The 26,977-nt window shown below is 39.5% G+C and overlaps 1 protein-coding gene across 1 annotated transcript; it reads left to right on the forward strand.

Annotated features, from left to right (window-relative positions):
• The first annotated feature begins 1,077 nt into the window (after positions 1 to 1,077).
• On the forward strand, positions 1,078 to 20,644 carry sgsm1b (small G protein signaling modulator 1b). The gene is made up of 24 exons (XM_084046255.1): positions 1,078 to 1,141; positions 4,065 to 4,140; positions 5,528 to 5,690; positions 6,335 to 6,487; positions 6,921 to 6,988; positions 7,418 to 7,560; positions 7,741 to 7,872; positions 8,028 to 8,152; positions 8,255 to 8,322; positions 9,168 to 9,331; positions 9,905 to 10,034; positions 10,502 to 10,628; positions 10,727 to 10,791; positions 11,353 to 11,498; positions 11,905 to 12,033; positions 12,484 to 12,657; positions 13,226 to 13,297; positions 13,808 to 15,124; positions 15,223 to 15,347; positions 15,503 to 15,585; positions 16,166 to 16,275; positions 16,360 to 16,456; positions 16,653 to 16,820; positions 17,051 to 20,644. Exons 1-24 carry the CDS (start codon positions 1,079 to 1,081, stop codon positions 17,137 to 17,139), a joined length of 3,987 nt encoding a protein of 1,328 aa, XP_083902381.1. The 5' UTR covers position 1,078; the 3' UTR covers positions 17,140 to 20,644.
• The last annotated feature ends 6,333 nt before the right edge of the window (positions 20,645 to 26,977 follow it).

A 26,977-nucleotide genomic window follows, 5' to 3' on the forward strand; every position in this document is an offset into this window, starting at 1 on the left:
CTCGAGTGCCCATTGCTACTAATTTCTAAAGGGATTGTGTGCAAGTGGATACGTCTATGGCCTAAGGGTGGCGCTAGACGAAAGGCTATGGGGTCACCATTCAGTATGGGCAATCCTCTAGGGATCATGAAGTTGCACAACAAATTCCATGGCAATTAAGAGGAAAATGTGATTTTGTGATTGTTGTTTATGTTTTTGCCTAATGGTGTTGCTAGAAGTAGGGACTGGTCGCATAGACTGGGGGGTCACCAAAATCATTAGGATATGGGATTCACGTCGCCTAGGTAGGCCAGCAAATCCCATGGCAATCCAGGCCAGCCAGTAGTAGGCTATTCTAACGCTCATCAGGGTGAGTGAGCACCAATAGGCTAAAATATATAGATGTATTTTATTTTATCAGTTAATTTAACCTTTAGGCCTGGCTAACGTTTGGTAAAACTATACCATAGATGAATCTGCACTTAACAGGGCCACATAAAGCTGCTTTAAGCTTTTGAGTGGCTTTAATGTTGTATACATTCAAATTCAAGTTATTTAAAATGGGCTCCTTTTGGATTTGATTAATTATTTTTGTATTTATTTATTGTTAACATTTTATCTTTGAGAGCTTTATGGCCCATAAAGCTCTCAAAGATAAAATGTTAACAATAAATAAATTATGGGAACTTGTTTTATGGAGCATTTGGAAACAATTTCACGTTCCATAAGCCTATGCTTACTCAAAAATATTCCTGATATGTAAAACAAAAAATAAAAATGTATAAGCTTAATATGGAAAATGGAACATAGATCTGGCAATAAGCCTATTTGGTTTTGTGCACCGATCACTGTTGCTTTAAGGGGGGTGTTGGTCCAGAGAGGTAGTAGGTTTAGAGCTAGTCGCTAGAATTCAGCCTACAATCCGCATCCTCACGCCTTCAACCAGTGTTACCTGCTTATAGGCACTGCATTGAGGACAATCGTCTTCGTTTTGATCTGCTGTACACTGACGCAATCATGGGAGGTAATATTTCATTTCCATGGGATAATCATTAGTTTAGGTTACTATAGAGATCCTTATGGTCATTGAATCCTCACAATGTTTTCTTCTGTGACAGAGGCCGAGACACGTCAGAAATTGCTGCGCAATGTGAAGAAAGAGGTGCGTTGCATTTCACTTTTACATTTATTTTTCCATTCTGATTAAATGCTGATCTCTTTTACTTTTTGTTGTGTAGCCGATGTAAGTGCACTAATAATCCCGTCGGTCCTGTTTGATTTTTGTAACCTACCTACGCCATATGAGGGGAAATTGTTCATTTCCCCCAAAATTTGCTATAAATTGTACAGTTTTTTTAATCGCTATTTGATTGTCATATAATGATGATGATGATGATGATGATGATGGTGGTGGCGGCGGCGATTGTGGCATTGATGATGGTGGTGATGATGGTGATAGTGAATGATGACGATGATGGTATAAGGTCAGAGAATGATAGCAATTTAAATAGGCTACTGTACAGCAGATATCCTATTAATTTGTATGCCTCCATGAGGATGCTTGTTTTTCCTGTCTATTTCATTTCCTGACAATTGTTACCCCCTGTCTGTTTAATTTCCTGGCATCTCTCTCTCTCTGTCTCTCTGTGTGTGTCTCTCTCTCTCTCTCTCTCTCTCTCTCTCTCTCTCTCTCTCTCTCTCTCTCTCTCTCTCTCTCTCTCTCTCTCTCTCTCTCTCTCTCACCCTCCTTCCTTGACTCCCTTCCCCCTGACTCTAGCTGTCACCCTCAGTTTGGTTGCAGACACATGTGAGACCTTAGGGGCGTGACCATTGTATGTACAGTACACAATATGAGGGCCATAAATGCAAAAATCTAAGCCAAAAACAGGGATGTTTCTCAGATTACTATCTGCCATAAAAAAGAAACCTTCAAAGCCTCTTCCAAATCTAATCTCTGCACAGTAGTTCCCTGGGGAGAGAAAACAGGATGTATTATTCATTGCTGCAAAGGCTGGACATTTTAATTCCACCTTTAATTCCTTCATGCTCTCAGCCACCTGTGATTCATTCCTAATCCTAGCAAAGCATAGACTATGTACTGTATTGTCTGATTTATACTTGGTTGTCACACAAAAAACAACTGTTTTAGATGTATCCTGTTTTTGTTTCGTCTGTTTCTTACTGCAACCAATCACCATATTAAAGATTCTAATGATTCAGCCAGAGAAAACTCAGAATTTAGAGAATAATCTGGAGGACCTTTAGCTACCCTGTTGCTACATAATGAAAACAATTAATAATCATTAAAATTTTAAGGAAAATGACATATTATTACTCATGTAAGTAAGTAAGTACATTTTATTTATATAGCACATTTCACAGAGGAGTCTCACAAAGTGCTTTACATACATCAAATAAAAACAACAACACAAAACAAAAAGGCTGTACAAATTTCTCTCAGGTGGGATAATAACACAGGTAAGGAAAATAAAATCATGTAATGACAACAAACGCCTGTTCAAATAGAAGCGTTTTGAGTTTGTTTTTAAAAATGTCAACCGAGGCTGCATCTCTCAGGACTTGGGGGAGAGCATTCTGAGGTTGGTGATTGGGGTCTTTAACAGACCCTGTTCTGCAGACCTTAGGGCCCTTTCTGGGACATAGCGTGGGACCAGATCGGTTAAGTAACTTGGAGCCTGACCATGTAGAGATCTATAGGTGATCACCAGGACTTTAAACTGGACTCTGAATTTGATGGGGAGCCAATGTAAGGCGGCTAAGACTGGAGTGATGTGGGACCTTCTGTTTGTTTTGGTTAACAATCTGGCCCTAATATGTTATTGTTAAACTGTGTTTACTCCTAAGATCCACAGAATGAAGGGGGAAAAAAGTCTTTAGCACCACACATGAATTCTTGTTTCAAATTCGTTATAAAGAACAAAATCAAAGAAAAACATGTGAGTAAGCCTTGCATAATGTATTACAGAATTGTGATGCACTGTAAATGTCAAGATGCCAATACCATGCCTACAGCATTGCTAAGAACCTTGCACTGTGAACCATCTGTGTGGCGTTTTCTAGAATCAGATAAGCAGTTTTGCAACATCTGACTACTCTCTAAATGCATCATTTATCAATGATGATGTATCCATTCTATTGTGTATTTTAGTCAGGTGTAATGTATAAACAGCTTGAATGCTAGATCAACCAGGGGTGGAGATGAATGGGTATGTTACTGGACAGTCACAGTCAGCGAGTGTACCCAGTATTTTATGGCAAGGTTTGTTGTTATTAACAGAAAACCCAGCATCAGCTTCCTGTGCTTTATCATAAACGTTCCACCTGATCACATCTGAGTTTATGACGATGAATGTGCTGTTTAATGTTTTTTTTTTAATTATACATTTGTTATTATGATGATGTTTATAGATGCTTAAAGTTATGGTGAAAGCAACTGGCTGACTTGAAACAGTTTAAAATACATTTTATAGTGTATTAGCCAAATTCATTTGAATTGCCTTGATACAGCACAGCAAGGGCTGTGATGGTTCTTGAATATTGCCTTATGAATACTTGATGAATGAATATATGCATGGGCACTGGCAGGTCATAACACCACCATAGACCAATTATGGTCAAATCATTTAGCAAGAATTTCGTTGCTCTCGAAAATATTGATAGCAAGCCTTGGGATTTTCTTAGTGGAAAAAACGTCTTCATTATTGGCTTACTTTTAATTCTTGAAATTCACTCTAATCATTCTCAGTTTATCGTCCTTACTTACTTTCACCCCTCTTCACATGGTTTATTGGCTTTTCATCACCTTATGTTAGGGGATCCCAAACCTATCTGTAGCCTCTGGCTGTGGCCCCCCTATTGCAAAATGGCTTTAAATTAAATCACGGAAGTAGCTACAAGCTTATAACGCGTTGCGTTGCGATGCAGTAAGCTTGTAGATCTGCCATTTCCCTTTTTTCAATTTCTTTTTTTCTCCAATTGGCCAAAGTGGGGGCCGCGGACCCCACATTTGAAAACCTGTGCCTCATGTCAGACTAACTCAGATCTCAATGTGTTCTGCTTCTCAGGTGAAACAGATTATGGAGGAGGCAGTGACAAGAAAGTTTGTACATGCGGACAGCAGTCATATCATATCCTTCTGTGGTGAGTATCTTTGCTCCTTCTGAAATAGGCAGGAAAACATAGGAACATACCAAATTAAATTACTAATCATGTAATTGACAACATTTCAACCACAACGCTCTGCTTAATTTAAAACTGCAATCTGTAACTTTCATGTCCTACCTGGAATTTGACACCCCAGGCCCCCCCCCCCCCCCATTTTAAAATGATACAATAATAAATCAGTCCCAGAAGTTAATGTGACGTTGATTAGGTGATATTGATTTGTATTACATGGAGTATTTACACTAAGTACATCAAATCGTTAAGAGAGGGAGTAAATCTATAAGACTGCTTTTGCTGACTCCGAGAATGGCAGGGACCCAATTGTGAATAGAAGAAAGAAAAGGTGGTTACCACTTAAGCCATACTAAAATAAATCAACAGAATAGTCAATCTACAAGCTTTGAGCTTTTAGATTGGCTTTAAAAAAAAATTGGAACATTTCTGAAAATGTTTGAAAATGTTTTCCTACTTTCCTTTCCTTTCTACTTGACCAGGATTAATATTGCGCATATGAGCTTCAGGCAGCATTACTTATAAACCAGTAGGTGTCCTACCTGACACAAGAGTCAGAATGCCTCAATGGAAGAGTAGGGAGACCCCTACAACCACTGCAGATGTACTAGTTATATTGTATTAACATCCTCTAACGAGTTCTACGGATTGATTAAAAAGAATGTTTTACTCATTAAACTGGAATAACACCATTCAAAGGTGTTGGAACTAATCAGAAGTGAGACCTACGTATGTGAATCATATCCTTGATATCCAAGCAACAGTCAACAGATTCCACTCTACTTCTAGCCCTGCTGAGAGTCTCCTGAACTTTCCCTTTATTTTTCACCCCCAGAACCAGTGATGATTCGCTTAAACAAAGGACTGGTTAATGGAAGTAAACATCACGTTGTTGATTGGAATCTTTGTAACCTATGTTGTATGATCATCAGTCTTTGCTATCATAGCATTATATGTACATACTTGTATTACTATACTTGTCGTGAGGGCCAAAGTCCTCACAAGTATGGTAGTATATGGTTGTTTTATGGTTAAAAAAATATTTTAGAGATAGGCTTACAGCTAGGAAAATATTCAAGTTGGGGTTAGGATTAGACATTTAGAGGTTCGGTTTAATGGTTGGAGTTAGGGCTGATTTATACTTAGTTTCGTGCCGTCTCGTGCACCGGAAATAGCACATCTAGCTTGTAGATCTGCCATTTTCAGCTTTTGTGTGTGTGTGTGTGTGTGTGTGTGTGTGTGTGTGTGTGTGTGTGTGTGTGTGTGTGTGTGTGTGTGTGTGTGTGTGTGTGTGTGTGTGTGTGTGTGTGTGTGTGTGTGTGTGTGTGTGTGTGTCTGTGTGTACGTGCAGCGGTAGTGGAGGCCTGTGTGCTGCATGGACTGAAGCGGCGTGCTGCAGGGCTGCTGTGCAGTAATAAGGTTGCAGCTCTCTTCATGAAGGTGGGGAAAAGCTTTCCTCCTGCCGAGGAGCTCTGCCACAAGGTCCAAGAGGTGGAGCAGCTTTTTGAAAACAAGTGAGATATTAAATGTTCATATAAACAAAATGATTTTATATATTATGCTACTTATACCAGCATACGGTATATCTATGTATATCAGTTTATTATTATACCCTCTTGTCTCCACTTTTGTATTTCACTCTTGTACCCAGTGAAGTGCAGGTTCTCTCTCCAATTACAGGAGCATAACACACACACACACACACACACACACACACACACACACACACACACACACACACACACACACACACACACACACACACACACACACACACACACACACACACACACACACACACACACACACACACACACACACACACACACACACACACCAGGTCATTGTTGACCTGGCATCCTATAGTGTGTATGGTTTCAATGTACAGATTATTGATTATCTGATGAAACCAGAGTATTAATCACTGAATCTCCCTTTGTAGTCGGGGTGACACGTTGGCTACAAAGACAGGTTAAAAGGCAGTGTTTAAAGGGAACACAACTTAACAATTTTCCATCCCTGTACTATCCACTCCAATGCTAAATCAATCAATCAATCCATCCATCCATCCATCCATCCATCCAGTCAGTCCTGATCAGTCCTGGTCTGACCTTACCAATGCAATCCGTTGGATCACATGTCTTGTTTGTTTCTTCAGCAGGCAAAACAATTCTCCTTTTAGTAACGACCGCAGTCGTCTGTCCAAGTTAGGCAACTTCGCACCTCAGGCTTTGAAACACGTGTGGATCCGCACCGCTCTGATGGAGAAGCTTCTGGACAAGATTGTTGTGTATTTGGTGGAGAACTGTTGGTGAGACAGTGTTACATACAGTGATTCTCAACTTTTTATTTTAAGGACCCCCAGTTTGATATGCATTAGGCCACGGACCCCCATTTGATAACATTTGTATCTTTAGGACCTCAATCTATGCTGTAAAATCCTCACTGTTAATTTAACTCTGAGTGTACAAATGAGTTACAGACCCATAAGAGTCCATTTGGTTCCCGACTATCAGTCATTTAACTTAGACTCCCTGGAACCCCATGAAGGACCCCTGACAGTCCGCAAAACCGCACGTTGATAACCAGTGTTGTATTGTATGCAGTAATACTAATAACTATATCTTATATATCATTGGGAGACTGCCTCCTCCATTACAAAACATGTAATTATTATTGTTATTATTATTATGTCATGTCATTATTATTATTATTATTATTATGTTATTCTTTTATGCCTGCAGTACATTCTATGAGAAAGAGGCCATGCTTATGGATCCTACGGATGGACCGATCCTTGCATCTCTTTTAGGTATTGATTTGCCTCAGTAATGTATTTGTTTAACACTGTGTGACCACAATGATGCTGGACAAGAAAGCTAGATGTTGCATTAATCAGTGAATATGAATGCATCTTCATGCATTATCTTTCATTGTAAACAATATTTAGAAATATGTATGGGCCAATTATTACACCAGTGTATAATTGAAATGAATGTAGTTACAACACTTAATCCTTATTAACCATTTAAACCCGACTTGACTGGATTCCCAAGGGCACTATAGGCCCCCTTCTGGTTTCCCTCTACACTATATTTTAGCCGAAAACAGCCGATCTACAAGCGTTGTGAGCTTGTAGTTCTGCTAGATTTTCTGAATGTTAGCCCCAGAACATGAATGCTAGAATTCAAGTGGTTTATTTCCAGTGACCATGTTTTGTTGAATTGTCATTATTTTACAGTTGGTCCTTGTGCTTTGGAGTACACAAAGGTTAAGACAGCAGACCATTTCTGGACAGACCCCTCTGCTGATGAGCTGGTTCAGCGACATCGGATCCACAGTGGCCACTGTCGCCAGGAATCCCCCTCCAGACGGCCTGCCCTGGTTAGTCCTTCTCAAACATTTTCATATCAAGGACCCACAAATTGATATATGTATTTGGCTGCGGATCCCCATTTGAAAAGATTTTGTGCCGGTGACCCCACGGATTGAACACTGTGTGCCCATTACAGACTAATGGTTGCAATAACAAATTCACTTTCATGTCATCTTGACTTGTTTCAGATCCAAAAGAGACAGTCCAGCGGCAGCATGGATGATCGGCCTGTGATGTGGGCGAGGGATTACGTCGAGTCCCTCCATCAAAACTCAAGAGCCACGCTGCTATTTGGCAAGAACAATGTACTGGTACAGCCGGTATGTGTGTTTTATTTATTTTATTTATGTGTGTTTTAAATTATTTGATATAAAAAAATCAATAATAATCAATCTATCTAGCTATGAAGACAGGTGTGTTTGCATAATTCATAAACTGTTATTCTTTACTAGCAAGCTTTGTGTTTTGTCTTCAGAGAGATGACATAGAGGCTATGCCAGGCTACCTTTCTCTGCATCAAACTGCAGCTGTCATGACTTTGAAATGGACACCAAATCAGCTGATGAATGGCAATGTAGGAGAGCTAGACTCAGAGAAAAGGTCATTAAAATACATTTAGTTATACATAAACATATTTACAACCATATTTGACATGTCTTTACATAATTCACTAGAATAATTCACATTATTTATTTCGGATAGTGTTTATTGGGACTTTGCTATGACTATTCGTCTCGAGGAGATCGTCTATCTCCACTGTCATCAGCAAGGTGCAGTAACCTGTCTTCTGTTCTTTGGGGTGTTTTTTTGGGTACCTCTTGATTACAGAAATACACTTACTTACAATAACTTACTGATATGGCACTTTCATGATCTCCACTAGGTGGAGATCTTGCAATCGTGTGTGTGTGTGTGTGTGTGTGTGTGTGTGTGTGTGTGTGTGTGTGTGTGTGTGTGTGTGTGTGTGTGTGTGTGTGTGTGTGTGTGTGTGTGTGTGTGTGTGTGTGTGTGTGTAGCTAATAAGCATCATATGTCTTGTGCATGCTGGCAGCATGCACAAAAAATGCTCATGTAATTTTGGAAATGTATAATAACAGAGCAATCGTCCTTAGAGGCTATAGGATGGTTGTTCCAGAACTAGCTAATTGCAGCAGGCTATGGGATAAGCGGACTGCACACTAGCCAAATGCAATCATTGCAGCACCTAAAGTTTCTGAATTTATGGTAGTCGACTTTGTTTTATTTTTAACAATTTGATTTATTTGAAATAGATGACAAGACAACAGAGAGAGAGAGAGAGAGAGAGAGAGAGAGAGAGAGAGAGAGAGAGAGAGAGAGAGAGAGAGAGAGAGAGAGAGAGAGAGAGAGAGAGAGAGCACCCTTCTAGTTCCACTTCACTTTGCCTCTTCCAGTGGTCTTTTTCTTTTAACATTTCTTTATTTTACTTTGATCTTGTAAATAAACAAAAAAACTACAACAAAACAAAAACCTCCTCCATTACATCCCAAGAATGGTTCAAAGATCACATCAATCAATCGCAACATGTATTATTGTATGAATCTACAGTGTATGTGAGACCACAGTTAGAAGTTAATGAACTGTGTTTCTTCTGTAGTGGACAGCGGTGGAACAGTTGTTCTGGTGAGCCAAGATGGGATCCAGAGGCCTCCTCTGCGTTTCCCCAAAGGAGGCCACTTGCTCCAGTTTCTCACCTGTCTTGAGACTGGGCTGCTGCCGCATGGGCAGTTGGACCCTCCACTCTGGAGTCAGAGAGGAAAGGTCAGTGTTGGACACAGATTAATATACTGCCATTTAAACCAGTGGTTCTCCAATTGGTGGTCCTTAAATGGTTTCCAGGGGGTGCCCAGCAATATGAGGAACAGTTTAACTATATGTTTTATACTTTATTCAAGAAACAGACGATCCACGAGGTCACAACGTGTCGCAGTGTGAGCTTGTCGATCAGCTAGTTTCAAAACATTTAGAAATGTCTTTACATTTGGAATAAATCTGAACATTTTCAACAGAAATATTCTGTTTTAGGGTCTGCTGTCAAATACAAATACAATTGTGGGGTTCTTAACATGAAAATGTTTGAGAACCACTGATTTAAACTGACCATAGAATAGGGTTTCAGTACTTGAATGGACTAGACTTTATAACGTCAGCTACAGGGATAGCTCTTTTGTTGGGTGGATAATTGATTGCTGATTATCTTGTCTCGCATAACAATTAAATGGTTATGACCTGAGGGCTAAAGTGATATAAGCGGGTCTTTAAGGACTCAGTTTGTGTGTAATAATTACATTTATATATGACATAACACTGAATGCCCTTTCTCTCAATTTACAGGGCAAGGTTTTCCCTAAACTGCGGAACAGGAGTCCACAGGGATCATGTGATTCTGTATCAGATAAGGAGGAGGACGAGGCCACAGATTATGTTTTTCGTATCCTCTTTCCGGGCAATCCGATGGAGTTTGGTACGTCACTTTGACCTCCCAGCTGTTGATCTGTGCCATTCTAATGAGTCAAATATTGATTCTCCTGAAACTCATTAGTTCTAGATGGAATTTCAGTAAGATTAGAGGAATTGTGAGATACAGATGTCATCGTTGTTGTGTGACTCTAATGTTAAATTGTCACGATTCCTCATCCTTCTCTTGTCTATCCAGTCCCTGTTTGTCCATTTCACAATAAGGAGACCTTGCATGGATTTATTAAGTTGTCTACCACACCTCCATCCTCTGGCTTGGTTTGTTGTTTTCCATGTTTGTTTTATTTTGTGTTAATTTTGTACAAATTACAAGTACTTATTATTTACACACAGACTCTTCTGCTGTGTTGGGTTTTGTTTTTAGTTGTCTTGTTGTTGTTAAGAATGACGATGATGGTGATGATACTAGTGACAATGAAGAGGTGACTAATGAAGGGTTGTCCTGGCGTGCAGTGGCTCCAGAACTGATGGACCAGGGAGTAAACATGTGGCACCCTACCCCCAGGAAGTCCTCCTGTTCTTCCTGCTCACAAAATGGATCATCCGATGGCTCTCTGCCTAATGGATGTAACCAAGACAGGCAAGTAATACATCCATCCAGATATATCCGGATATGCAGGTATACACCCAGTTGTTTCTATAGTAGCTGAATGAATGTTTCTATGTTTTGTCAAGCAGGGCTCCCTTGAAGCTCCTTTGTGACACCATGAAATACCAGATAATTTCTCGCGCTTTCTATGGATGTGAGTATAATTGGATGAATATGTTTGAATTATCTCTGATTTAATTTAAAATGAAATGAAATTAATTTAATTGAAAAAGTTGGCGCTCAGGTGGCGCAGGGGTAAAGTTCCTGCCCACCACCATGGATTGGAGACTAGGGGGTTCAAATCCTCTGCGGTGCCTCCGGCTTTGTCAGGCGCTCCAACAGACACAATTGGCCGTGTTCAAAGGTGTCACTGCACTAGCAACTCCTACAGGTTGGTCAGGGCACCTGTTGAGCAGGGAGAGGAACTGTATCGGATAACACGTTCTTCCGTACGCATTACATCCTGGTGAAGCTCCTCAAGTCCTCACATTTAAAAAATAAATAAAGGCGGCTGTCAACCTCATGTGTACCGGAGGAGACACATGCTTGTCTACACCGTGCCACACGACCAACTGTAGGGATTAGCGGTGATGGACTACACATGAGTGTGGGGAAAATTGGTAAAATACTAAATTGGGAGAAAAAGAGGAACGGTTTGAGGAACAAAAATGTAATTGAAAAGTATGAAAAAAACCTTTTTTAATTTGTTCTCTAGGGCTTGCATACTGCCGTCATCTGTCCACGGTTCGTATTCACCTCTCAGCTCTGGTCAACCCAAGTATAGTTGATGCTGATGTCCCACGTGACGCCCGGGGAGGACTCACTGTAGAGGTCTGGAGCAGTTTCCTCCAGGACTGCTCTGTAAGAAAGAAAACAGCACTGGCAAGCTAAAACGGTTTTATAATGCTTTATAAACAGTATATATTGTGGCAGAGCTTATATTTTGTCACAAAAATGCTTATTATATAATATTATATACTTTTATTGTAAAATACTTATTTTAAGCTTATTTGTTTAATTCATAAGCTTTTTATTCTTATAAAATGTTCACATTGAGTAAACCAAACCTTGGTACAAATCAGTAAAAGTAATGTAGTAAGTAGAACAGTCAATAGAAAAGGCAATTATAGCAATTTAAAATCAGTTAAGGGGTGGATGGGTTATGGGCTGGAAACCATTGGAAACATAAAACACACCTTTAATTCAGAAGCTTTGATAAAAAAAAAAGAAATGAAATGAATAATAAAAAATGTCATATGCCTTTCAGAACTATGAAGAACATGAACTTCAGAGGCTGGTGTATTTTGGTGGTGTGGCTCCCTCACTACGCAAGGAAGTGTGGCCTTTCCTGCTAGGACACTACCACTTCACTATGACCGAGAAATGCAGGTTGGAGGTAGCGCATAATGAGTCATTTTAATTAATTTATACATTTGTAACTCTGAGAGTGTACAAAGGTAACCTAATGGGTCCAAGAGGCCCATTTGGGTCAGACACAAAGAGTTCAATTTGAAAAACGTATATTTGATTAAAGTTGAGAACACTTAACTGATACGCAAAATAAATAAATAAATAGAAATAAACACAAAGAACCAGTTGCATCGCAACTGTGAGCTTGTAGAGCTCACAGAAAAACATTTTCTCCTATAATGGCATGCCCAAAATAGGGAAGAAAGTGGTTAAAAATCAGGACACATCGGTGCAATGATTTCCGATACCGGTGTCGTCCAAAAAGTAAAATAATGGCCGATATATTGGTCTCGCTCTAATAATTATAGTTTGGATGTGATAAGATAGACCATACAAGTATGAGGATTGTGTGAATGTATGTAAACTTTGTCTTTAGGTTGATGAGCAGGTGCAGACCATCTATAATCAAACTATGAGGGAGTGGCAGGGCTGTGAGGCCATTGTTCGTCAAAGGGAGAGAGAGAAGCATGCTGAGGCTCTGGCCAGATGCTCCTCAGGGGCTAGTGTGGAAAAAGGAGCAGTGCAACAAGACTCCATCATCAGCACCGACGTAAGGGAATTAGCTGATGATCACAATATCCTACACATTTTTAGTACAACAAAATGAAACATCACTGAGTTAATATAGGTTATATTATATTGTCACTGTTGGGTGGAAACCTCTGATTTCCATGTTTAGTTCATTTATTTATTTTAGATCAATACAATTTAATTTGTCATACATTACATCTCTGTGGATATTACAGATATTTAGAAACTGGAGCCATATCCTGTACTTTCAAAAACCTTACAAAATAGCATAAATATGTGCTGCTATTTATATATAAATATATTCTGCAATTTTTGGATAAAAAAAAAAAATACATGCCCAAAATAAGGATACATGTTGAAAGTGGTGAACTTATGAAAAGTAGTAGAGCTTATAACCCCATTAGATCCATTGGTACAGGTTTTTCTTTGTCTTTGTTCATTTCATGAAATGAACAGTTTTGGACATACCAGGTTCCCCCCCGACAGCAAGGGTAGCCTATGTTTATATGCTGAGGAAGCAGCCTTAGTTTCATGTTGTCTCTGAATCAGTATGTTTCCTCTTTGTCGTGTGCCTTTTCCATCTCCAGTCCTCCTCTCAGATCAGCACCTCGGAGCATCAGAATGTTTCCTCACACAGTGATACCAGCAGCAGCCCAAGGGTACTCCTCAATACTTTGGGATATTATTACATGATTGATGTTTACCCAGTTGAACCCGATAGCATCCCAATTCTGGGGGCAACATTCGCCAAAAACAGAAGAAATTTGGTATAGAGGGGAATAAATAGTAGACCAATTACAGAGCCTACGTCGGTCAACTAAGTATCATTATACTAAGTATAGAGCAGTGGTTCTCAAACTGGGGTCTGGGGACCCCCAAGGGTCCTTGGGGAGTTGCCGGGCTGTAACTCTGTGAGTGTGCAAAATGGAACCAAATGGACCCATATGGGTGCATTTGGTTCCACTTTGTACACTCTCAGAGTTAGGTTTTCATATTATAGATTGTGGTCCCAGAGATACATGTAAGAAAGTGTATCATAGTCTGTGGACTAATGCATATCAAACTGGGGGTCCTTGAGGGTTGAAGTGGTTAACTCTGTGTCATGTCAGTATTTATGGGAAACTAAAATGTAATGATATATTCTCCCCATTTCCTTGTTTGGTTTTTAGGTGTTTGGCTCAGTTGAGGAAGTGGATCAAATTGAATCAGAGCCCAGGTCTGAGGAAGGGAAAGTACTGCCCCGTAGCCCAGTAAAGGATAGCCCAAATGGCACTCCACAACCCCCCGCTTGCAACCTATCTAGCCCAGGTCATTCAGACCAGCAACTGCGTTCAGAAAACAGCTTTCATTTATCCAATTCAGCCACTGGATCTACAATCACTCAGCAGTCAGAGATCCCTGAACAAAGCTTTAATGAAGAACTTAAGGGGGGGTCACAGCCAGCAAGTGGCCAGTTCACTCTCAGTGAATCAGGAAATGAAGATGTAAAACAGAAATTGTCCCAGGACAATGTAAAGACAGAGGAGGAAGCCGTGGTCTCAGACAATGGAATGACTATCGAATCAGAGGTTTCGGGAGTTCAAGAAAGATTGGAATCTGGTCATTCTGACAGAGAAGGTGAAATATCTCTGAGGACAGCTGAATTGGAAGTTTCTACAAATGAGCTGGCCAGTGTATTGAATAATGAAGGCGACACAAACCTCCCCATGAAAGCAACACCAGATAACACTAATGTCCTGAGGCTAGAAACAGAGGTTCATAATGAATATTTCCAAGCACCACTGCTTGGCCAAACGTTAACTTTTAAAGCAGACGACGACACAGATCTGGAATTGGAACCATTAAGTCTGCCTACAACGAAGGAAGACAAATGCCCTCAAACTGAGAAAGAGCCTGAGAAAATGTCAGAAAAAGTCAAGTCTGAAACAACTCCTCCACAAATAACTGAGGCATTTGTTACTGACACGGAAAGTAAGGAATCTGAAGCAAAAGCTTCTGAATTGGTTGAAACCTGGAAAGACAAACCCGCCGAAATTACGTATGAGAAACCCGGTTCAAATTCACCTGTCAGACAAGTGCTGAATGCTCTCCAATCAGCATCGAGGGGAAGCATTTCCTTGTCATCTCATTCTAAACTGTCTCCAGACACAGCAGACTCGGATGACTCCCCTTCTGCTTTGGAAATGGAGGACATTCCCACAGGCATTATGACCTCTGAAGACAACAGAATGAGGCCTTTATTGGCAGGCCTTGCTGGCCCCTCTGTCTCTCTGGCCCTGAGAGGGAAGGCTGGATCCGAGGAGTTTATCCTGGATCACCATCTGGACACAGGCTCCAATACCAGCCCCGAGGGCACAGACGTAGGTCTCTCTGAAGAAGAGCCAGAGATGGACAGTCTCCTCCCTCGACCAGAGTCTGTAGAGGTGGGAGCAGAAGCTGAACCGGAAGAAGGCTCTCATGATTCCTCTGGAGAGAGTACCTACTCTGTAAGCGTTAAAAAAGGAAGACATTAAACATATATATTTTTTACTGTCGTTCACTTGTTGATACATTGATGATTTGTCTTTTTTGTTTTGTTTTAAAGCAAGAACAGTTGGACCAATATTTACTCAACTTACATCGGATTGATAAGGATGTCAGACGATGTGACAGAACATATTGCTATTTCACCCCTGCTAACCTGGAGAAGCTGCGTAACATCATGTGCAGGTGAATACATACGTTTCACTGTCTTAGGATTTCACTGAAGGAAGCAGTCATTTTTTACATGCCTGTGACACTATGATTCTTCGTTTTTGTTTCAAGCCAAATGTGTCATACTGTATAAAACAACACAGTGTCAAAAATCTCTTTAATGTCTACAGTTACGTGTGGCAGCATCTGGAAATTGGTTATGTCCAGGGCATGTGTGATCTGCTGGCTCCTCTACTTGTTATTCTGGATGATGGTCAGTGATCAGAGTAATATATTTGACTTGTTGCATGCCAATATGCAAATATTCAAAAACTATTGAATTGTTTAACCTCTTTCAACCTGGCCTTTAAAGATTTAAAGTGGCACTATGTCACTTTTTTCAATGAATAAAATGTAATTTTATCCAATCTGTATGATAGAGAGTATTAATACGCAATATGATAGAGAGTGTTAATACAATATAACTTATACAATTAGGGCGGATGTATTTGGTCTCCCTGCTATTCTATTGAGACATTTAGATCCTGTGTCTAGGTGAGACATGACCTTTGACACCATCCTGTTTCCGGTTTGACACAAATTTTAACCTGAAGGTCAAGACTCAAGATTCAATTTATCCCACAATGTTAGCACAATGTTAAAAATATCAGCACTTGTGCAGGAGAAAAAAGTTAAGAAAAAAAAAAGAAAAAGAAAAAATAGCCAATCCACAAACTCACAATGCGTTGCATTGCAAACGCATTGTGAGCTTGTAGATCGGCTATTTTTGTATGGCGAAGTACACTAGGATTAAATGCTTAATACGTTTATATGCTATCTGTATGTGTTTTCAGAGGTCATGGCATTTAGCTGTTTCACTGAGCTAATGAAGAGGATGAATCAGAATTTTCCTCATGGAGGCGCTATGGACTCACACTTTGCCAATATGCGCTCCCTTATCCAGGTATGACAAACAGCCATGGGCTCGCAGCCATGTGTGGAAGCACATTTCATTACAACATGTCTTTGTATTTATCTTCCTTGACAGATCCTGGATTCTGAGTTATTTGAACTGATGCAACAGAATGGAGACTATACCCACTTCTACTTCTGTTACCGCTGGTTTCTGCTGGATTTTAAAAGAGGTGATCAGATATGCAAAGCTCATAATATTTTGAATATATTTTATGAAGAGTTTATATCCTACCCACAAATTCCAATTATGGGCATTTGATAGTTTCCCCTTATTTATGTAATGTAGCTGAGTTAGCCACTGTAAAGAACATATGCTTGTAGGGTTGTCATAATTTGTGATCTTTTTTTCTTGTTTTTCCCCAACAGAGATGGTCTATGATGATGTGTTTTCTGTGTGGGAGACCATTTGGGCAGCCAAACATACCTCCTCTGATCACTTTGTGCTCTTCATTGCTCTGGCACTGGTTGAGCTGTACAGAGACATCATCTTAGAGAATAATATGGACTTCACTGACATTATTAAGTTCTTCAATGGTAAGACCATGAATTTCAGTGCTGCAATATTTAGGAGAGAGAACAGCATACGAGTAATTCCTAGACTTGATTATAATCACTGAAAACCGTGTAAAACCATCACTATTTATCAGTGGTGTAAAGTAAATAAGTACATGTAAGTACAAACATGTGAGTACTTTTTCCACCACTGTTATACTATTTATGAAGTAATTTCACTCTTGGGAGTTCCTTTTGATTTCTCTTCTCAGAAATGGCTGAACGACACAACGTCCCACAAGTTCTGACGATGGCTCGAGACTTGGCCCTCAAGGTGCAGACACTAATCGAAAACAAGTGATCCCGCATGCAGCTGTTGCATTACCGTTCATTCTGTATGGTAATATTGACAAAGGTACTGACACAACCACATGATATTGATGTATTCTACAAGAAGAAACTAAAATGAAGTAAAGTACTGAAGACTTTATTGGCATTAAAATGAATCGACTTTTCATTATACAATATTCTATAACATTGTGTTTCTAAATGCTCCCTCCTATTTTCCGGTAATACAATTATCAACAGTAAAATTAATTATAAGTATTATTGTTCACATAGTGAATGTCCCCTTGTAAAACTGCTTCAGGATGTTATTTATTTTTGCCTTAAATTTTGCAATTTTTTCAGGGATACAATTATAACCAAATGACTTTGTGTATTGTTGTACAAGCCTATTTTTGTTAGAATTATAAGTATCATAGTTCATGCATATTCTTGATGCACTTGGACATATTGTCAGTAGGGACAGATTAAGACTTGCGGAGGCCCTTAATTGGGCCAATGATCTTTTAGCCCACATGTTTGAGCATTAAACTATATACATTTAGTAAATTGTCGATGGGCCTTGCAGCACGGGGCCTCCTGGTAATCAAGGGCCCCATGTCCATAATCCGTCCCTGATTGTCAGCGATGTTATCTGGTGTCAGTGGCTGTGTCAAGTGCTTCAACATCACACTCACCCCGACCATTTCTGGTCAATCAATTCTTTATCCAATTAACTTTAGACATATTGTATTGCTGTCCAGGGCAACTTACAAAGAGTTATCAGCAACTTACAGAGTGACCAGCAAACTCCCTGCAGCCCTCCTTCAAATATTCCATCACTGAGGGGTTCCCAGGGGTCCCTAGCTAAATTATTGATAATAATTAAGAACCCTGTGGCCTATGCATTAGGCCACGGGGTCCGTGGCCTAATGCATATCAAAGTAAAAACTTAAAGAATCACTGTATGTATTAGACACACATTGTTCACACTGTCCTGTGCACCTGCCCAACAAGTCCTCATGCCTGGCCTTTCTGCTGTCATTGGTTTATTTTATACAATACTCCTGGAGAATGGCCAGCTCAAGTATAAATCACTGGTGTGATGCTTCGGACTGCAGCAAAATGTCTGATCACTGCAATGATTTATGGAAAATTCAGCTTCAGCTGTTAGGTTTGCACTTAATTAACCAGGGAGCAAACTCTGACTGCACACTGCAGCATCATGCAGCAATTGGTCGTTGCACAAACATGCACTTCCATCACCTACATATAGTAGGTGTATAGTGCTTTCATGGGTAACCAATTCACGGTCGGCCCCATTTTTTGAGCGGGCCACCCCAGCGGCGGACCACTCTCCGCACCGGTGCGGAACGCTCGCCCAGAATGCTCGCCCCGGCTGGTGCGGAACGCTAGCCCTGCTTGGTGAGAACAGACTACAGCCCTTAAGTTAGGAAATAGTTTTGCAGAAAACTGTTACAACGACGGAAAGTGGCGAAGTCCAGAATTGTAGATCAAATGTTCATAAAATAGCGCTAGGGTGGCAGACCTTATTTAACCTGTTTTCTAAGCTGAATTGTCACTGTAAGAATTCCGTGTCAAATATTAGCTAACATCACTGTCATCTTTCTTTGACACTGACCAAGGAGATTATCGTGAAAACATTGAATGCTTCTTCTTTGGGAATTTAAGCACAGTAGTTGGAGTAGATTTGTGGTCTATTGGTACAAACGTTTGGGAGGTATTTCTTGTATACCTTATAGAGCACTGTGGAGTACTCATCATTACTGATGTTTTGATGTATTTTTATGGATTTGTGAGCCTAGTCCGTGCTTTGTTGTTGCTTCAACAAATCCTGATATATTCTAGTTGGACTGGAGCCTGTCTTTCTTTTTTCTGCCTGGTGGCCTCTAAATTGTATCATTTTGAAGCCAATGCCACAATGACTTCGGTGGACATATTCCAGGCCTCCTTCAGTGACTCAGCAGGGAAGGCTCTATGGCATCCTATCATTTGCTCCCTCTCCAAGTAGTTTGTCATTGTGTGACTGGCATTTTCTTATACTTCTTCGTATGACAAATCTTTGAAAATGTGGCCAAAATAGGGATGCCATGGTTACTGTGGTTGAAATATAAAATTGCATTAAAGTTTTAAATGAGTGATATTATCAAAAATATCAGACAGTCTACATTTCCCCAAAGGAATTCATGTATTTAATAGTCTGAACCGAAGCAGGGATAAAACACATCCCCACCGATGATAATAACGAAAATTAAGGACCACAAGGGGTTGGGTTGGGGGGGTAGAGGGGGTCATAAAAAGCAGAAGCGAATCCCCCCCCTCCCCAGCAAATTGAACCCTGCCATCCATGCAGGTTCTTGTGCAACCTGCTAGGCAGTCCACACTTGTCTGCATCCCATTACGAATTACAATGAATTGTTTCCTGCATGGATTGTTTTCCCACACAACCTTGGAATTGTGTTATTCCCAGAAGCCAAGATTATACTCCTGGATGGGACGTTTGGTTTATCTAGCTGGCCATAGTACCAATGATGGCATTACTCTCTCAAGGCTTTACAGACAGGCCTCTTGATGCAGGGCTTAGGGGTGTCTTATCCCACCCAAGTCATTGCAGGCCTTGCGAGGTCAAAGAATAGGCTGTGGAGATTGCATTGAATCTTCAAAGACTCAACATTATCACGCGGGATCCTATACAACAAGGTAATGTAGTCTTTGTAATATATGGGTAGAGACGAGGCTGGTGTCTTGGAACCAGAGGGTCTCCGGTTCACCCCCAGACCTGCCTAGTCTATGTATCGAAGTGTCCCTGACTCCCTGAACATGACACTTAACCCCTAACTGCTCCCTGGGCGCTGTATTAATAGTGTTCACTGATCCTAATAGTTAGGATTGATAAATACGGGACAAATCTCTGCAAATGTACAGTGACAACAAAATACCCCATGGAGTGGGTACTAAATGATAATTATGTTTCAACATATACCAAAATGGCCAAAAATGCATTTTAGAGGAAATATATGTGAGAAGATATTGTCTGGGTGGTCAGAATATAGCAAATATATATTTGGAAGATTTATATTTTGGTCAGTGGTTGTATATTTTGAAACATACATGTATATTTTTAGTGTGGGATTTCACAGACTGGGAAGGTGCCAGTGCCACAGGATCTATCAACCCTTCATTTTGTTTTGATGGGACCATTTACCGTAACAACATATCCAGCATACATATTAAGTTTGGTTCACCGTGGCATAAATTCCTGTGTTTTTGTATCAGTGCCTACATGTGTCTCCACCTTCTGAAACCTGTTTGTGTATTGCTGATCGTGATGTATTTGTGGTCAACAGACGTAAAGTATACACAATGTTAACACAAAAGAAAAACAAATTAAAAAATAAATAATAATAGGTTGTTACATATTTATGAAATTGCAATATGAAATGCACATGGGCTTTATTTGATTATAAGGGACAGAACAGGTGAAAATGAGCCAACTTAAATAAATCTATTTTTATTTTTTCAATGTCTTCTTAAATTGTCAATTAACTGTTATTAATTTACTGTGTATTAAACAATATATTTTGTAGTCCATGTGTTGTGTATAGTTTTATTTGAGAAAATAGATTCATATTAATAAATTGGACATGCACGCATACATTCATACATACATACTGTTTTATCATTGCTTTTTTTTTTTTTATGTTAGCAAAGCCAAAAGCTAGAAGAAATGTGGGATTGGAACATGGAAGGCTTTAACAGCCAAACATTATAAACTCATCATTACCCCAGAGAGAGCTACATATACCACATGGGAAAACCTTTAGATAAACTTAACTAGCAGTTCAGCAAGAAGGCAACACAGCCATATGCTATATCTGCCTTTCTTCTTCAGTGAGCAAAATAATCTAAAACAGGGCAGCAGACACAATGCAGGAATGATGCAGAGAGTACAGATTGTCTGTACCATGCAATGCCATTTTATGACATAGTACTAAAGACAGTTCTTAATATTGTTTATTATTTTTCTCCTTTACTGCATCTTCAGGAAAGGTCTTGTCCCACTGGTGACACCGCTCATTCTACCACACATTCCAGTTAGTTTACAATAATTTCTTACTTCAACTTGCAATCATGCAATGTCAAGTTGACATTACAAGTCTTGTACTCATAGAATCACAGACAGCCTCTGCACAAATAAAGGTTGCTTTAGAATCTAAAGCAACCTTTATTTCCTTGGATCTAAAGTTTAGATCCAAGGATGGCCAGGAGAGGGCAGCTATCGCATCTGTTAACAGCTGAAACGCTTTCATGAATTTCTTCCAACCAAATAATCATGGCTATATTTTTAATCTAAGCAGGTTTCACCTTCTTCTCATTATAATAGTGTGCCGGCTAGAAAAAATAATCTGAACAATATCATGAGTGTCAAACATCAGTAATTCAATTATCCTTGACTAGATCAGAATGTTTGTAAACAAATGGGTATTTAGGCCTATGGGTGGAAAGTCTTTGGATATTACACAGTATAAAAGAAAGTGTCCAGAACATAAGCTATGTCTAGTTTGTCAACCTGTGGATGTATAGATCTCCCTGCACCTCTGGCCGACTGGACTCATACAGCACTTATCCTGGGCAGGAAGATCATTGTTAAAGAGTGGAAGTCTGAGGATTTGCCCCAGCACATGTTTGGTTCTCTCAGCTTGGAACTGTGGCTGCTCTAGAGATATTATCTTTTAGAATGAATAACCAGGTGGACAAATATGATTTGAAATGGAATATGTATCATATTTCAGGGCAGGCCCTTGATATTTAGACTACAGTCAGGTAGATATTGTTCGCTGTTATTATATATTTTTATACATACGGTGCATTATTGGACGTGAAAACTTTATATGGTCTTTTATCTTGTCGCACATTTTTCTTTTCATTATTTTTTTGTTATGTTTCTTACTTAGATTGTCTTCAAATATTTTGTTTTATTAGCCTATATTTTTAGTGTCGTATTAAAACTCAAATCAAGTTTGAACTAAATGATATATTTCTAATAGCCAATAACATTAATAATATCACAAGTGTCCTGTTCTTCCAGATATAAGGTTAATGAATAATACTGCTCCAATGCCACGCTGCCAGTGTTATCTACCCGGAAATACATTTTTGGTTGTGGTGATGTCATGATAGATAGTTACAATAACTCTTCATTTAAACACCTCTGTAATACAGTAGGCCTATGTATCCAGGAAGACATCTCTGTAGAAGTTCTTGATATTTACTATATTCTCTATTCTTTACATGGCTGCATTTGTCTGTAACGGGTGATTTCTCTGACTTATCAGTGTGTGGCAGGTACAGCATGTTAAATGGGAGGTGTGCTTGGATCAAGGAAATAAAGACCACACACACCAGAGAGAAAATGTTCTATGGAACAAGTCATGTCTTTTATAAAATAAGGGCAGGGCAGGGGGTGAAACGAAGTTATGGGAAATGAACTGGAAAAGGAAGTTATACCACTTTGTGGAAATCCGGGACTACAGTTAATATGCACAGAGATTATAAACTGATCTTTCATGACCACATGAAAAATATTATGCCAACTATGACTCTCTGCTATTCGCAAACGTATGGCTCAGTCAAACCCCACCTTCTGCTTCTTCTGTACTGTAGTAGTAGGCCTATCACTGAACCCCTCCTCCTGTATTGCACCACCGGCCATTTCACCATGCTCACAAAGTTCAAGGTTCACGGTTAACTTTATCATCATTCAAAGATATGGACAGATGCACTGTGGAACAAAGTTACGTTGCATCTGACTCATCTGTAATGAGAGAAATATTAAAAGCTAGTAGTAGTAGCCTAATAATAATAATAATATCCTGAATAATTTCCTGAAGTAGAACATTTTGAGCACTGCGGAGCAAGAAGGATATTCGAAAATTGCAGGCTGGGGCAAGTGGGGCATCCCCCCCTCCTTGACACTGCCACTATCCACAGAGTAGGTTGGGCGCATGTAGAAAATGTATGCAACACATGCAATTCCACCACAGTACCTACAGGAAATCAGTGTTTGTTGCTGTCTCTCTCTTGTATAGCAATATGTTTACTTTTTTTTTTACTCTACTGTACCAGATTTGTGGTCTTTCAAATGGTTCCATGTTGTATCCCACTGGTTCTCAAAGTGGGGGACCAGTTTAAACATTTCAGCCCTTTTATTTTTTCGGCTATCCAAAAAGCTGATCTACAATGTAGATAAGCTATTTTTTTAATCTTCTCTTAAGGAGGTTGTGAGCTTGTAGATTGGCTATTTGAATTATTATTTTCTTTTAACAAAATATTCTCTTAAGGAGGTCCGTGGCATAAAATCATATCAATTTGGGGGTCCTTGACATGACAATAGTTTAGTAGAACCACTGCTGTAGCCATCCTGTGACAGGGAGGACAGGTCAATGCAGGGCTGTGCAGTTAGCAGGCTTCTTCTAACACTCCATCCTGCTTGGCCAGGTTATTCATATTATGCATCCTTACTTTGTTCACTTCCTCTTTCAAGAGTTTTTCAGTTTTGATAAACCTCAAAGTCTCTTGAGCAGGTGCTTCCTCACTCCTGCTCAAGTGTTTCCTGAAGTAGAACATCTTGAGCACTGCAGAGCAAAGAGACACAGTGTTGTGTCTAGCAGTATATGCAGACCTCCAGAGAAAATGCCCACACCTTTCACTTGATAGTATATTTTCAAAGAGAAATACCAGAAGCAGGCACATACAAACCACCTGTGTTTGTTAAATATGTTCTGCACTGGAGAATGTTAATTATACAATTATTTTATTCAGCTCAGTAGTTTTGCACTACAGCTACTTATTCTACAATTTTCAATTTGAGCACAAGCCACAAGTTATTCTTGCTGGTAGTTTAGTTTCATTATTTCGGAATAAATCTATTTATATTTGATTGATTTGAATGATTTCAATTTCCCTTGTAGGATGAACCTTTATTCATGATTTCAATTAGTTTTGATAGAGCGTCATAGAATAAGGATTAAATCCAATCCTTAACAGACACAGACTGATATACAAATTAACAAACATGATACAGCAGGCACAGGGATACTCTGAATCCCCGGTCATTAGACTCCTGACCTCAAATCAGTCATGTGGATTATATGGACTTTGACTCTCAAACACCATCACACATAGACGCACATCACAGTAGCCTATCCAATTTTATACTGCAGTGTTGTTTCAGCCACTGGCTTGTGTGATATAGTGGCCACTTGTGCAGTATACTGTTAGACAAGCTGCGGTTGTGCAGGTGGGATTTTACATTATTGTATTCTTGCAACATCTAACGTCTATTTGCACTGCTTTTTAATTGTATTGTGGCTCTTTTGATGTTATATTTTCACAGCCCGCACAGTTGTGCTATATGTGCATGAGACAATAAAAGCCTTGAACCTTGAAAACACACACGTCATAACATTTGCTTGCCATATTTTCTACATAAATTACAGCTGTTTGAGAGAGCAGAGTGCAGTAGGCCTAAGATTAAATGACAACCTTGTCTTCGCCCAAAATGGCAGAGCAATGAACCAAGTTACAATGCAAGGCCATAAGGTTAATGAACTTAATTCATAACCACAGCAGGTGCTTTGACTCCACAAGTTGTGGACCACAACTGAGAATGTTTAGCCCAAAAACGCAAACCTGGGAGAGATGTCACACCAAAGTTGGGCGAAAAAAATCATAATAATAAATACATTAGGCTAATATTTGATCAACATGCAAGATTTTTTTGCCTCTCTCTCACGCTCTCACAGACGCACACACACACACACACACACACACACACACACACACACACACACACACACACACACACACACACACACACACACACACACACACACACACACACACAGCACACTTGAGTTACTGTTAGAGGTGGAGATTAGGCCGGGTTAATCAAATTGCGGTTTGAGGGGGAAAAAAGCTTTCATTTCCATGGAAACGTCACGTGCTTTGCGGAGTCACCATCACAGACCGCATCGATGCCATTTCCCCTGACAGCACCTTGTGACAGCAGCGGATGTATGGAGAGGAGGCAGGTTTAGAGTAGACTTCAGTCTTAGTGGTGTAAAGTAACTAAGTACATGTACTCAGGTACTGTACTTAAGTACAATTTTGAGGAGTATTTGCGATTTTCAATACTTTTACTTCTACTCCACTACATCTCAAGGCAAATATTGTACTTCTACTACACTACAATTATTTGAAACATTTTGTCACTAGACTTTGTAGATTCCGATTATTATTACAAAAGATACATGAACCACTTCAGCCATATATACATTGCGGCCGTTTGAAAATAGCCGATCTACAAGCTTCTATTTTCAAAAGATAAAAATTGTGAAATGGGATATTCTGCCTAATGAGTAGCTTCTACTTTTGGTACTTTAAGTACATTTTGATACCAATACTTTTGTACTTTTAGTAAATTTGTAATTCCTGACTTTTACTTGTAACCGAGTATTACTATATTGCAGTATTGATATTTATAGTAAAACATTTGAGTACTTTTCCCACCACTGGTAGTAGGTCTGCTTTTTTCGGCACGTGACAACGTCGTACGATGGAGCATACATTATGAGTGCACACTCAGTTAACATGGCTGAAAGAATCTCTGATTCTATCACATCTCACTGGCTCGAGAAACGGTTTAGCTAGTCCCGGTTCCAATGCATCAAGTGTACATTCTTTCTTAGTCCACATAAGAATCAAAATCCTCCCCCGACGAAAATAGCCGATCTACAAGCTCATACAACCGTTGTGGGCTTTGAGATTTTAAAATGAATACCCCCCAGTATACTTTAACCCATTTAGACCCAAGGCCGATTCTAAAAACGCCTTCTAAATCCTTACATAAGTTTTCTGAAAAAAAAAAAATATATATATATATATGTTGCTATATACTGTACATAGCAACAACCCCCAAAAGGGGTTCCCGTCTTGAAAGGTATAGTAACAAATAGGGGTTCCGCCCTACTACATCTCCTCCATTTATGTATGGCCATAGTTGGGAGCTAAATCTGGTCGACTGCCACATTTAAGGCTGATAGGAAATGGCATTAGCACCCACATACCTTCTCTCAAATCAAATCACCAAGTTGAGTACAAGGCAGGTTGTTGCTCCAAGAATTTTCTGTCATCAGTGGAAAGTAAATGCCTAAAATGTTGCATTTAAAAATGTTCATGGTGAGTCAGAGCAGGGAATTGAACAGAAATTAATATTGAAATCAATAACTATTTTGAATGTAAAGCATGATCAGGAGTTTTGTTCAAGTAAAGAGCCAGGGTTTGAGGTTTCCTTGTTGGTACTATGGTTTGAGATTTGGACCCAAATAGCATCAGTGATGAACCAGATTGCAACATGAATGAATTCCTGTTGAATAAATCTGACATACCTTGTTCAGGTAACATTCCTGACCATATGTATTTATTTATTCTTAAACTTGACGTATTAATACAAATTTAATATTTTGGAAATCTGCCTCCCATAACAGGCATGCAAATCCCCCATGAGGTTACACAGGGGACTCCAAAGGACCACAATGGAAACAACTCTCCAGGACTTGTGTCATCCTTTTGTATTTTACTGTACTTCTGTGCCATTTACATTTCTGACTACGGTAATAAGTATTCAAATTGATCAAGTGTCCCTGCCTGATGCACAAAGGGCATTTGACGTCCACCACGATCACTATGGTAAGCCAACAGAAACCGTGTTAACCCATGTACAACTGGCTCAATATGGACCATCAAATTTAGTCTTTAAATCAAAACTGGGCAAGATAAAAAAAAAAGTCAAG

This window comes from Gymnoscopelus microlampas (genome assembly GCF_963454915.1).
Source record: "Gymnoscopelus microlampas genome assembly, chromosome: 21".
Lineage (NCBI taxonomy): Eukaryota > Metazoa > Chordata > Actinopteri > Myctophiformes > Myctophidae > Gymnoscopelus > Gymnoscopelus microlampas.

Excerpts from the sequence above, each read along its gene's own strand:
- sgsm1b (XM_084046255.1), top strand. The coding sequence starts at position 1,079 with ATGTTTTCTTCTGTGACAGAGGCCGAGACACGTCAGAAATTGCTGCGC. Across the intron at positions 8,323-9,167 it reads TCTCCACTGTCATCAGCAAG|TGGACAGCGGTGGAACAGTT; the intron begins GTGCAGTAACCT and ends TTTCTTCTGTAG. Across the intron at positions 15,125-15,222 it reads CTGGAGAGAGTACCTACTCT|CAAGAACAGTTGGACCAATA; the intron begins GTAAGCGTTAAA and ends TTTGTTTTAAAG.